Below are 14,633 nucleotides of genomic sequence, written 5' to 3' on the forward strand. Positions count from 1 at the left end.
GAACTGCTACGGTCATTTACTCCGTTGCTACTTGGTACTGTCGCTTGCTCCTAATAAAAGGCAATATACTCGATTTTGCTCCAATGATGCTTTCCAAAATGGGCACTAGTTACAAATGTGCCAACTGTAATAATTGCTCATTTGAATCATTTAAAGAAGTGATATCTGTGCCCTCTCAGAGTCACAGAATTGTTATGCCGCAGAAGGCCATTCAGCCCATCGTGTCTGCACCAACTCTCCAAATGAGAATTATGACTTAGTGCCATTCTCCTGCCTTTTCCCCGTACCTTTGCACACTGTTTCTATTCAAATAATTGTTCTCATTCTCGATCCTTTCACAAGTGGGGACAGTTTGTCCCTATCCACTGTGTCCAGACCCCTCATGATTTTGAATATGCCTTTCAAATCTCCTTTCAGCCTTTTTTTCCTCCAAGGAAAACGTTCCTAACCTCACCAATCTATCTTCGTTATTGAAGTTTCTCATCCCTGGAACCATTCTGGTAAATATTTTCTGCACCTTCTCCAATGCTTTCACATCCTTCCTAAAGTGCAGTGCCCAAAATTGAACGCAATACTCCAGCTGAGGACAAACTAATGTCTTATGCAAGTTCAACATAATATCCTTGCTTTTGTGCTGTGGGTTCCTGTTACTAAAGCCTAGGATACTGTATACTTTATTAACTTAACCTTCTTAACCTGTCCTGCCACCTTCCCTATATACACCCAGGTTCCTCCGCTCTCCCTCTTTTAGAGTTGTTGAGTCTAGGACACGACCATGAGGAACTCGTGCAGTGACTGAGATGATTGACCTCCAACAACCATGGGCATCTTCCTTTGTTGTAGATATGACTCCAAACAGTGGAGAGTTTTCCCCTGATTCCCATTGACTTCAGTTTTGCTAGGGTTCCTTGATGCCACATTCAGTCAAATGCTGCCTTGCTGTCCACCTCTGCCTCACCTCTAGAGTTCAGTCTTTCTTTTATTTGTCACATTCTAACAACCTTCTCATGCTTATTTCTAGACTCCTCCTCCTCCTTCAGGTACCATGATCTTGAGGAGTCTTGACAGGGTGGATGTGGTGAGGATGTTTCCTCTTGTGGGAGAATCCAGACTAGGGGGTTATGGTTTAAAAATAAGGGGTCACCCATTAAGACAGATGAGGAGAAATTTTTTCTTGAGGGTCATGAGTCTCTGGAACACTGTTCCTCAAAAGGAGGTGGAGGCAGGGTCTTTGAATGTTTTTAAGGCAGAGCTAGATAGATTCTTGATTAACAAGGGGGTGAAAGATTATCAGGCATAGGCGGGAGGTTGCAATCAGATCAGCCGTGATCTTATTGAATGGTGGAGCAGTCTTGAAGGACAGAGTGGTCTGCTCCTCCTAGTTCGTATGGTGACCATAGACTTCCATTGGATTGGTCCATGATTATGCTTGGCAAAGTACTGCAGTGGTTTGCTGTTGCCTTCTGCAGTATGGCTGACCAGGAAACTCTCCTGCTCTTACTGCCTACCATCAGGCATATTGGAAGTATTTAAGGTTTGATAATCAACCTGTTTGATCACATTATGAACACATCTTCTGTGATAACCAAGTCCTGGAGTGGGACTTGAACCATGAGCTTTTGGCCCAGATGTAGAGACACTACCACTGTGCCACAGGACCTCCCTTGAATTCAGCTCTCTGGTCCATTTTTGGACCAAGGATGTAACGAGGTGAAGAGCTGACCTGACAGAACCCAAACTCGGCATCAGTGAGCAGGATCTTGTGTAAGTACCATTTGATTGCGCTGCCCATGACCCCTTCCATCACTTTACTGATGATCGTGGGTCGATTGATGTGACGGTAGTTGGCTGTGATTGAATTTGTCCTGCTTATTTAGTCCTCCTGAAATCTGGCACTAACTTTAAATTGCCTACATTCTTTGATGAACTGAAGCCTGTTGATGTCTTTGATCATTGTTGTCTATCTTTTCATTTTTGGATCACTGTTCCCCTCACAAGGAGGTCCAATAGCAGTTTAGAGTCAATGCGAAGGAATAAATGGGGTGAATGATTTTCAACTTGCACTTACATTGTGGCTTTTAAATAGGACATGTCCCTAGATGCTTCACAGGAGTGGCATCAGACAAAAATTGAACAGGATAAAAGCTTGATCAAAGAGGCTTTAAAGGAGGGTCTTATAGGTGTTGTTTAGGGAGGGAATTGTAAAGGTCCCTGCTGAAGGCACAACCACCAGTGGTGGAATGCAGAGAGCCAGAATTGAAGACAGGTAAAATTCTGGGAAGCTTTTAGTGTAAGAGCAGGTTACATACAGAGACAGGAAAATGCAAGGTCATAGACGGATTTGAATACAAAGATGCATTTTATACATTGTAGGTGTTAGTTTTATTGTGTGGCCAACAACACATGTCAGCCAGTCCCTCACCCTGTTACCTTGTATAGTGCTTCCAGTCTGGTGGACTGGGAGCCAAACTGGTCAATGAGCAAAAGGAAGCTAAATGTGCAGGACTTGTGAAACAAAAACAGAAAATGCTGGAAAAACTCAGGTCTAGCAGCATCTGTGGAGAGCGGAACAGAGTTAATGTTTCTAATCCATATGATCCTTCTTCAGAGCCTGTGCAGGACTTCTTGTGGGTTAGAATATGTACAGAGTTTTCAATGAGCTCAAGTTTATGGAGGATGGCAGGTGGGAGGTCAGCCAAGAACTAGAACCGTGCTGAACCAGAGTCCCTGCTTCCTCAAATTGTAATTAGTCTAAATACCATGTTCTCTAAATGTTGCTTCTTGCAACATTTAGAGAAAATAAATGTCTAATCCTCTCATTTGTCCACATACCAACACCTACTAACTTCTGAATATTGCTTTTCTAATTTTTGCAAGGATCCTAGACATCTGAAGGTGAAGTAGAGATTGCAATGTTTTAATAGTTTCTTTGCTTTATTCCCCTAAGCTTTTGTTCCCTCAGTTATGGTTCTACAATTTGATTTTCAGTTTCATCTCAGTATTTCTAACACCGTATGTTGCTTTTATGTTCCTACTAAATCATAAAATGATGTTTAAAAAGATATTGTATAAAATACATTTACGTGCAGGAGTCTGAGGCAATAACTCAGTGCTAGGTTATAAATTCCATCCTGCAGAAGAACCCCAGTCTGGATTTAATCGGTTACCTGATTAAAAGATTTCTAAAAATACTAACTAGTGTTACAAAAAGATCTCCAAATCCTTAAAATGGTTATAATTAGTGTTATTAAAATAACGTCATTTTCGTTCCCTCAAATCAAGTATATGTACCTGAGCTCTTGGAAAGAATGTAACAAATCTAGCTTTAAGCACAGATCCGCAGAAGCAGACAAAAGCATGCTATAGACTGAATCAACACCTCAATATGGTTGGCAACAAAAAAAAAGGCTTCTTGCACTTCCTGAAGATAGCAAGATTGTAAAAACTGCCTTATCCATTTATGATCTTAATCAGAGTATCAGCTACAAATTTAAGCTTCCTGCAATAAATATAAAACCATTAAATTCTCATTTCCTCAGTCCGAAAGGTCACAAATTTGTGTATGCACTTAGCAGACAAATTAACTGTACATAGTGGACACAGAAAATAATATAAAAATAAGGTATAAATGCAAAACTCAGTTGAGCTAAAAATAAATGGCAAGAGGATTGTGGATCGGTGTAGTACCAATAGTACTTTTGTAAATTATATTAGAAGTAAGGGTGACCAGAAACTGCATAGAGTGTTGGATTCATCAGAGCTGGCTGAGTTACAAAATGGTTTCTTTGCATATGTTTTCACGACGGAAGATGAGGCAACTTGTCAATGATCAGAGAAATATTAGAATTTCCTCCTGAAAATCCGAGGCACAAGTGGATTGTTGCCCCTGCTGTTGCCACATTTGAAATGTAGCATCTCAGCACAGCTAAAGGCACTGCATACTGCAAAGGCTATGGGCCCTGACAATGTTCCAGCATTATTACTGAAGATTTGTGCTTCAGAACTAGCCACACTCCTAGCCAGCTGATCCAGTAAAGCTACAACACTGGCATCTCCCTGACAATATGGAAAATTACTCATGTATGTCCTGTCCACAAAAAGCAGAACAAATCCAACTCAGCCAATTACTGCCCCATCAGTCTACTCCCGATCACCAGCAAAGTGATGGAAGGTGTTGTTGACAGTGCTGTCCAGCAGCACTTACTCAGCAATAATCTGTTCACTGCTCAGTTTGGGTTCTGCCAGGGCCCCTCAGCTCCTTGCCTCATTACAGCCTTGATCCAAACATGGACAAAAGAGCTGAACTCGTGAGGTGAGAGTGACTGCCCTTGACATCAAGGCAGCATTTGCCGAGTGTAGCATCAAGGAGCCCTAGCAAAACTGGAGTCAATGGGAATCAGGGGGAAAGCTCTCCACTGTTTGGAGTCATACCAAGCACAAAGGGAGATGGTTGCGGTTGTTGGATGTCAATCATGTTAATCACAGGATATCGCTGCAGGAGTTTCTCAGGGTAATATCCTAGGCCCATAACGCCCCATGACATTCAATGGCATTACCATCACTGAATTCCCCATTATCAATATCCTGGGAGTTACCTTTTACCAGAAACTGAAATGGACCAGCCGTATAAAGACCATGGCTGCAGGCCAGAGGCTGGGAATTCTGTGGAAAGTAACTCACCTTCTGACTCTCCAAAGCCTGCCCACCACATACATGACACAAGTCAGGAGTCTGATGGAATAGTCTCCAATTGCCTGGATAAGTGCAGCTCAACACCATCCAGGACAAAGCAGCCCACTTGTTTGGCACCGTATCCACCAAATTAAACATGCACTGCAGCAACTCGCCAAGGCTCTTTTGACAGCATTTTCCAAACTCTCAATCTCTACCATCTGGAAGGTCAAGAGCAGCAGATGCATGGGCATACCACCACCTGCAAGTTCTCCAAGCCATACACCATCCTGACTTGGTGCTATATCTCTGTTCCTTCATTGGGTCAAAATCCTGGAACTCCCTTCCTAACAGCACTGTGTGTGTACCTACACCACATAGACTGCAGCGGTTCAAGAAGGTGACTCACCACCACCTCAAGGGCAATTAGGGACGGACAAATGCTGGCCTAGCCAGCGATGCCCACACCCTGTGAAAGAAAAAGGAGACCTCCCTGTCTGGCTCTGTGCTACAACTGGCAATGCTTTTATCCACTGGCATAACAATATGCAATCTGGTGATGAATTGAGTTTTGAGAACAAACAGTCCAGTTTGGAATAGTGCCCATCTGGTTGGATGCTGAATTCTGATGTACCTCACTTAATCACATGTTTACTGGCCTGGTTTTCTGACTCCTTTAGCACCATATTTGGTGAAGAATGTGCTTCAGAGGGTGATGCTTGTGATCTAATCACACTCTTCTAGCATGCCACTTGCTAAACATGATGGACAATAAATCATCTCTATCTTTCCGGTCTCATGAACCTGTGCAAATTTTTCTAAATTTAGTAAGGCTCGGGTTTATACCACATCAGATTAATTGGAGTGTAGGTGTTCAACCTCTGTGGGTGTGCTATAGAGACTGATCATTTTGACCTGTGATAATTATCATGCAATTGGGCATGATTAATACCAATCTAAAATAATATAGTTAAACAGATTAGTGACATTAGAATGTGAACTGTTGGATTACTATGTGATGGCCAAGGTATTTGTGGGTGAAAAAACAATTTTATCTAGTTATTCCTGATCTTGACTGGGACAGCAAAAAGAGCTTTCTGTCGCTGGGTGAATGAAAGGAAAATCATCTATCGGTTGTTAGAAAATGTCCTTGAGTGGGCATTGAATAAGGTTCCTTAAACTCCAGAATTGTCCTGTGTGTTCCCAAGAATTAAAAGCTAATCTCTTGGAAACTGCTGCAGCTAACCCAGAAGAAATATTGGGGCAGTAAAAGATTTGTTTGTTCCATTTTCTTTGAACACCTTAGTTTATAAAAAAAATTGGGGGTGGGGGCGTGGTCCTGTTTGATGGGGCAAGGCTATCAGAGGGAGAGTTCATGTGACATCCAACATCCAGCCATAAGCCTAACGGGAGTTGGCATCCCCAGCATTGGATACAAACAAGTTGGAAGGTCATCTCCATGATTAAATCTGTTACCAAGTTTGCCCAAATGATTGTTTAGGTAAGGCACTGGAGGGCTTGGTTGGCTGTGCGACCATACATAGGAGAAAACTGGTAGACTGTGAAACAGATGTAAATTTAATTTTAGCTAGGCCGATGTGAAGGAGGCAGAGCTGAGTATAGTTTTGCTGTTGTGTCAGTGACTGGTTCTGTCGTCTAACTGTCTGCAAATTTAATTTTGAGCCCTGATTAAGCTGCTTGGCTGAGCCCTGAGACTAATTGCAGTAATAGCCCACTTCTTCAACATGAGCTCAACTGCTATAGTTACTATGCGTTAGTGGTTTGGGCATGGAATGATGTTGTTTGGTGGTTATTTTACTGGACTGGTAACCCAGAAAACCTGAGTTCAGTTCCCGGCATGGAAGTTTGAACATTTGAATTCTGTTTATAAGATCTCGGAAACCAGTAAGCTTTTGGATTTTCAGCTGATTCACTAATATGCTTTAGGGAAGGAAACTTTCTGTCTGTGTCTGGTCTGGCTTAAATGTGATTCCAATCCTGCACTGATATAGTACACTGTTAACTGGCTTCTGTAGTGACCTTACAAGCAACTCTGTTGTATCAAAACCTCTAAGTAGCCCCACTGCCACCTCTTAGAGAAAAATAAATGCTGGCTGAGGAAATCATTTTTAAAAATTGAATTATGCATCTCTCTTTGGCCCATCTTTTGAAAGTAGTTGCAACTATTTGATTTGTAACATTTTGCCTTTGTCTCCCATTTTTGCTCATCTCAATGAGGAACACTGAAAGGATAAACCTAATGATTTTTTTCCTTTCATGTACATCCAGGACACGGGCGTTGGTAAATCCAGCATCGTTTGGAGGTTTGTAGAAGATAGTTTTGACCCGAACATCAATCCCACAATAGGGTGAGCAGTGCAAAGGATTTTTAAAGATGTACTTTTGAGAATGCATACTGCCCTACTCCTGAATGTCATCTAACTTATGATTTCTTGTCTGTATTTAGGGCTTCCTTTATGACAAAGACAGTCCAGTATCAAAGTGAGTTGCACAAGTTTCTGATCTGGGACACAGCTGGCCAGGAGAGGGTAAGTGAATAAAATGTAGCTTGACTCCAGAAAGTGTGCATGTGTGAAACATTTTGGGGGGGATTTTACTTATAAATATTTTCCTTGAATTCAGTATCTCAAAATGCTCCCAAGTTTTGATTCCAACGAATGATTATTCTTTTACCTGCCCATTATCTGTGTAATTTATAGCTAGTCCAGAGATTTTCAAAGTCCTATTAAACTATATATTTGGCTTTGGTCTCCTACTTTACAACAATTCAAAGGTGCTTAATTGGCTGTGATGAGCTTTGTGGTGTCCTGAGCTCAACTGCCAAGAAAATGTACTAAATAGTAAACATGTAAGTGAAAAATAGCATTTGACACAGTAAATCTAAATTGTGGTTTCTGGCTTGCTATTCCTCTTCAATGATGGAAAGTAGCAGCTGTGTCTACTACACCTAGCCGCAGTGTGAACAAGACTAGACTTGAAATTAAAATCGGCCCTGTTGCTGACCTAATGCCCAGTGATTCTGGGCTTTTTTTCTCTCGTTTCCTCACTCACTAATTCTCATGCCCAGTGACTGGCTTCAGAAGAACTATTCAACAAGTCAAGCTGAGAAATACTTTTCAAAATTTATCAAAGGAAATTGAACAAAATTTATCGAGCTTCCAATCAAACACACAAACAAAACACATCTGATGCTTGTATTTAAAAATCACAGTAAAATATCACAGTATCTTTACAGTGCAGCAGGAGGCCATTCAGCCCATCGAGTCTGCACTGGCTCTCTGAAAGAGCATTCCACCTAGTCCCACTCCCCTGCCTTATCCCCGTAACCTTGCACATTCTCCCTTTTCAGATAGCAAACCAATTCCCTTTTGAATACCTCGATTGAACCTGCCTCCACCACCCTTTCAGGAAATTTATTCCGGACTCCAACCACCCTTTGGATGAAATTTTTTTTAACCACATCACATTTACTCTCTCTGCCAATTATTTTGAATCTGTGCCCTCTAGTTCTTGATGTTCTCCTGAGTGGGAACAGTTTCTCACTATTTACCCTCTCCATATCCCTCAGGATCTTGAATCCCTCTATCAAGTCTCTTCTCAGCCTTCTTTTCTCTAAGGAAAACAGTCCCAGCCCCTCCAATCTTTCCTCATAGCTATGGCTCTTCATCCCTGGAATCATTCTTGTGAATCTTCTCTGTACTCTCTCCAATGTTTTCACATCCTTCCTCAAGTGTAGCACCCAGAACTGGATGCAGTACTCCAGATGAGCTCAAGTTTCTTGCAACACTTTGCAGATTAGCTTTGAAATGCATTGAACTGTTTGAATGCTTGACTGCTCCCTCAAGTAGCTATGACAGGCATTACATCTATATGCTGTGACTGTTGTACATCAAAACAAGCTGAATGAATCACTTTATAGTGAGTCTGTTTTTTAACCCCATATGAACCATGAATGAAAGATGGAGATCAATAAATCATAACATTAGAAACATGTAAGTTATATAGTGCCTTTAATGTAGTAAAGCATCCCAAGATGCTTCACAGGAGCATTATCAATAAAAACCAAGCCATGTAATAGGGCAGATGACCAAAAGCTTGGGTGAAGTAGGTTTTAATGAGCATTCTAAAGAGGTAGTGAAGACAGAGGTTTATGGAGGGAATTCCAGAGTTTAAGGCCTTGACAACTGAAGGCACAAGAACCAGTGGTAGAGCAATTAAAATCAGGGGTGATCAAGAGGCCAGAATTAGGGGAGCATAGTTATCTCTGAGGGTTGGAGGACTGGAGGAAATTACAGAGATAGGGATTTGAAACAAAGGTGAGAATTTTAAGATCAAGGCATTGTTAACCAGGAGCTAAAAGAGATCAGTGAGCAACAGGGGTGGTGATCGAACAGAACTTGGTGCAAGTTCAGATATATGCTGCAGAATTTTGGATGCACTTAATTTTACAGAAGGATAGAAACTGGGAGGTTGACCAATGTGTTGGAATAGTCGAGATTCCATCTCTAGAGTAACAAGGGCATGAATGAGGGTTTCAACAGCCAATGAGCTGAGTCAAGCAGGGTGGATTCGGACAACGTTACGGATGGAAATAGATGGTCTTGGTATTGGTGTGGATACATGGTGAGAAACTCAACTCTGGATCAAATGGTACCAAGGTTACAGACAGTTGCCTGGAGAGGAAAGGAGTCAGTGGCTAGGGAACAGGTTTGTGGTGGAAATCAAAAATAATGGCTTTGGCCTTCGCCATATTTAGCTGGAGGAAATTTATGCTCATCCAGTACTGGATGCCAGACAAATCAAGAGTGTAGAAGCGCGAGAGAGGTGGTGAGGTAAAGCTAGGTGTCAGGATACATGTGGAAACTGACAGAGTTTTCTAATGATATCGCTGAAGGACAGCGAAAGATGAAAATTAGGAGGCCAAGGATAGATCCTTGGACATCAGATCAATAAATAATAACCTTAGAATCATGATACATGAGCGGGAATAGACAAAAATGCTTTTTTTGGCACTACTCTTTAGCAGAGCTGTTATTAATTACAAGAACTGTTCTTCATGGGTGTGACTGCCAGATTTCAGTTGAGAACTGCCTCATGGAAAAGTTTTTATTTTAGTGACAACACAAAATGCATGGGTAGAGTCAACAAAAAAGCCCATTGATTTAGACTGGCCTCAACATTGGTCGTTTTGACTATTGTAGCCCTTGAAGCTATTTCCTTCACATGTCCAATAGATTTTCTGTGTCAAAGTCAGAAATTTAGAACTTGTATTTTTGTTTTGAAACCGACCTTAATTCCTGAATTAAAAACAAAAAACTACTGCGGATGCTGGAAATCCAAAACAAAAACAGAATTACCTGAAAAAACTCAGCAGGTCTGGCAGCATCGGCGGAGAAGAAAAGAGTTGACGTTTTGAGTCCTCATGACCCTTCAGCAGAACTGAGTATAGTTAGGAGAGGGGTGAAATATAAACTGGTTTAAGGTGGGATGGGTGAGGGGAGAGAAGTTATTGGGGGGGGTGGTTGTAGGGACAAGCAAGCAGTGATAGGAGCAGATAATCAAAAGATGTCACAGACAAAAGGATCAAAGAGGTGTTGAAGGTGGTGATATTATCTAAGAAAATGTGCTAATTAAGAATGGATGGCAGGACACTCAAGGTACAGCTCTAGTGGGGGTGGGGTGGAAAGACTGACAAGGTATTAGTTGTAGATTTTAAAATAATGGAAATAGGTGGGAAAAGAAAAATCTATATAAATTTTTGAAAAAAACAAAAGGGAGGGGGAAGAAATGGGGTGGGGATGGCAGGGGAGGGAGTTTAAGATCTAAAGTTGTTGAATTCAATATTCAGCCCGGAAGGCTGTAAAGTGCCTAGTCGGAAGATGAGGTACTGTTCCTCCAGTTTGCGTTGGGCTTCACTGGAACAATGCAGCAAGCCAAGGACAGACATGTGGGCAAGAGAGCAGAGTGGAGTGTTAAAATGGCAAGCGACAGGGAGGTTTGGGTCATTCTTGCGGACAGACCGCAGGTGTTCTGCAAAGCGGTCGCCCAGTTTGCGTTTGGTCTCTCTAATGTAGAGGAGACCGCATTGGGAGCAACGAATGCAGTAGACTAAGTTAGGGGAAATGCAAGTGAAATGCTGCTTCACTTGAAAGGAGTGTTTGGGCCCTTGGACGGTGAGGAGAGAGGAAGTGATGGGGCAGGTGTTGCATCTTCTGCGTGGGCATGGGGAGGTGCCATAGGTGGGGGTTGAGGAGTAGGGGGTGATGGAGGAGTGGACCAGGGTATCCCGGAGGGAACGATCCCTACGGAATGCCACCAGGACGGGTGAAGGGAAGATGTGTTTGGTGGTGGCATCATGCTGGAGTTGGCGGAAATGGCGGAGGATGATCCTTTGAATGCGGAGACCGGTGGGGTGATAAGTGAGGACAAGGGGGACCCTATTACGTTTCTGGGAGGGAAGAGAAGGCGTGAGGGCGGATGCGCGGGAGATGGGCCGGACACGGTTGAGGGCCCTGTCAACGACCGTGGTTGGAAAACCTTGGTTAAGGAAGAAGGAGGACATGTCAGAGGAACTGTTTTTGAAGGTAGCGTCATCAGAACAGATGCGACAGAGGCGAAGGAATTGAGAGAATAGGATGGAGTCCTTGCAGGAAGCGGGGTGTGAGGAACTGTAGTCGAGGTAGCTGTGGGAGTCGGTAGGCTTGTAATGGATATTGGTGGACAGTCTATCATCAGAAATTGAGACAGAGAGGTCAAGGAAGGGAAGAGAAGTGTCAGAGATGGACCATGTGAAAATGATGGAGGGGTGGAGATTGGAAGCAAAATTAATAAATTTTTCCAGGTCCAGGCGAGAGCATGAAGCCGCACCGAAGTAATCATTGATGTACCGGAGAAAGAGTTGTGGGAGGGGGCCGGAGTAGGACTGGAACAAGGAATGTTCCACATACCCCATAAAGAGACCGGCCTAGCTGGGGCCCATGCGGGTACCCATAGCCACACCTTTTATTTGGAGGAAGTGAGAGGAGTTAAAGGAGAAATTGTTCAGTGTGAGAACAAGTTCAGCCAGACGGAGGAGAGTAGTGGTGGATGGGGATTGTTTGGGCCTCTGTTCAAGGAAGAAGCTAAGGGCCCTCAGACCATCCTGGTGGGGGATGGAGGCATAGAGGGATTGGACGTCCATGGTGAAGAGGAAGCGGTTGGGGCCAGGGAACTGGAAATTGTTGATGTGACGTAAGGTGTCAGAGGAATCACGGATGTAGGTGGGAAGGGACTGGACAAGGGGAGAGAGAAGGGAGTCAAGATAACGAGAAATGAGTTCCTGGGGGCAGGAACAGGCTAACACGATCAGTCTGCCGGGACAGTTCTGATTGTGGATTTTGGGTAGGAGGTAGAAGCGGGCCCTCCGAGGTTGGGCGACTATCAGGTTGGAATCTGTGGGAGGAAGATCTCCAGAGGAGATGAGGTAAGTGACAGTCCTGGAAACAATGGCTTGATGTTCAATGGTGGGGTCATGGTCCAGGGAGAGGTAGGAGGAAGTGTCTGCGAGTTGACGCTCAGCCTCCGCGAGGTAGAAGTCAGTGCGCCAGACAACAACAGCACCACCCTTGTCAGCGGGTTTGATGACAATGTTGGGGTTGGACCTGAGAGAACGGAGTGCAGTAAGTTCAGAGAGAGACAGATTAGAATGGGTGAGAGGAGCAGAGAAATTGAGACGGCTAATGTCACGCCGACAGTTCTCAATGAAAAGATCAAGAGAAGGTAAGAATCCAGAGGGAGGGGTCCAAGTGGAGGGAGAATATTGGAGGTGGGTAAAAGGATCCGTTGAACGGGGAGAGGACTCCTGCCCAAAGAAGTGAGCACGGAGACGAAGACAGCGGAAGAAGAGTTCAGCATCATGCCGAGCCCGAAATTCATTGAGATGAGGGCGTAAGGGTATGAAACTAAGTCCTTTGCTGAGCACTGAACGTTCAGCATCGGAGAGGGGAAGGTCAGAGGGTATAGTGAATACGCGGCTGGGGCTGGGATTGGAAGATGGGGTGAGGACGGAGGGACAAGCAGGGGTGGAGGGTCCCAGATGGGTGTTGGTGTCGATGAGTTGTTGGAGCTTGTGTTCCTTAGCACTTGAGAGAAAGAGAAAAAGTTTATTGTTGAGGCGTCGGATGAGACGAAGAATAAAATGAAACTGAGGGCAAGCGCAGCTTTGAAAAAGGGTGCGGCGGTGCTGCTGGAGGGAGAGGTCGAGTGTGTTCATATGGCGGCGCATGGCACTGAGTGTGGATCTCAGAATGCGACGGGAACAGCAGTCCGAGAAACGTTTTATGTCCCGGAGATACCTGTAATCCTGGGTGGGTTCGAAACAAGAGGGATGGAATTTCAGTTGAAATCCACGTGGGGTGAGTCGGAGACGGAGACAGTCACTGAGAAAGGAAAATATGGCTGTGAAAGCGGGTTTTAGTAAACACCTTGTCAAACACCAGGAGAGAAATGGAAAGCAATGAAGGTGAACAAGGCAGAAGAGACAGGTGGAAATCCTGTCGGAGTACAGAGCAATACTTCTTCAAGGTAGGCATTTCTTGAAGAGGAGTGGCCGTCAATTAAACACAGAGATAAAAACAAAAAACTGCTGCGGATGCTGGAAATCCAAAACAAAAATAGAATTACCTGGAAAAACTCAGCAGGTCTGGCAGCATTGGTGGAGAAGAAAAGAGTTGACGTTTCGAGTCCTCATGACCTTTCAGCATAACTGAGTATAATTAGGAGAGGGGTGAAATATAAGCTGGTTTGAGGTGGGGGGTGGGGGGGCGGGGGTGGGGGGAGAGAAGTTATTGGTGGGGGGTGATTGTAGGGACAAGCAAGCAGTGATAGGAGCAGATAATCAAAAGATGTCACAGACAAAAGGATCAAAGAGGTGTTGAAGGTGGTGATATTATCTAAGAAAATGTGCTAATTAAGAATGGATGGCAGGACACTCAAGGTACAGCTCTAGTGGGGGTGGGGTGGAAAGACTGACAAGGTATTAGTTGTAGATTTTAAAATAATGGAAATAGGTGGGAAAAGAAAAATCTATATAAATTTTTGAAAAAAACAAAAGGGAGGGGGAAGAAACGGGGTGGGGATGGCGGGGTAGGGAGTTTAAGATCTAAAGTTGTTGAATTCAATATTCAGCCCGGAAGGCTGTAAAGTGCCTAGTCGGAAGATGAGGTACTGTTCCTCCAGTTTGCGTTGGGCTTCACTGGAACAATGCAGCAAGCCAAGGACAGACATGTGGGCAAGAGAGCAGAGTGGAGTGTTAAAATGGCAAGCAACAGGGAGGTTTGGGTCATTCTTGCGGACAGACCGCAGGTGTTCTGCAAAGCGGTCGCCCAGTTTGCGTTTGGTGTCTCCAATGTAGAGGAGACCGCATTGGGAGCAACGAATGCAGTAGACTAAGTTAAGGGAAATGCAAGTGAAATGCTGCTTCACTTGAAAGGAGTGTTTGGGCCCTTGGACAGTGAGGAGAGAGGAAGTGAAGGGGCATGTGTTGCATCTTCTGCGTGGGCATGGGGAGGTGCCATAGGTGGGGGTTGAGGAGTAGGGGGTGATGGAGGAGTGGACCAGGGTATTCCGGAGGGAACGATCCCTACGGAATGCCGCCGTGGGGGTGAAGGGAAGATGTGTTTGGTGGTGGCATCATGCTGGAAATGGCGGAAATATTTCCATTATTTTTAAATCTACAACTAACACCTTGTCAGTCTTTCCACCCCACCCCCAAGAGCTGTAACTCTTTCGAGTACATTCACAGTTCTTGACATTTTTTTTTCCAGGAGTGGGACATGAACCCACAACCTTCTGACTCAAAGGCGAGGGTGCTATGAACTGAGCCACAGCTGACACCTCCACTAGAGCTGTACCTTGAGCGTCCTGCCATCCATTCTTAATTAGCACATTTTCTTAGATAATAT

At 44.0% G+C, this 14,633-nt stretch overlaps 1 protein-coding gene across 1 annotated transcript in view; it reads left to right on the forward strand.

Moving 5' to 3' along the window:
* rab22a (RAB22A, member RAS oncogene family) overlaps positions 1 to 14,633 on the forward strand; it is a 64,536-nt gene that overhangs the window by 13,033 nt on the left and 36,870 nt on the right. The window contains exons 2-3 of the mRNA XM_078555488.1: positions 6,961 to 7,040; positions 7,139 to 7,220. Of these exons, the coding sequence (XP_078411614.1) occupies positions 6,961 to 7,040; positions 7,139 to 7,220 (162 nt within the window). The remainder of the gene's footprint in view (positions 1 to 6,960; positions 7,041 to 7,138; positions 7,221 to 14,633) is intronic.

Source organism: Cetorhinus maximus, chromosome 13 (genome assembly GCF_964194155.1).
Source record: "Cetorhinus maximus chromosome 13, sCetMax3.hap1.1, whole genome shotgun sequence".
Classification (NCBI taxonomy): Eukaryota; Metazoa; Chordata; class Chondrichthyes; order Lamniformes; family Cetorhinidae; genus Cetorhinus; species Cetorhinus maximus.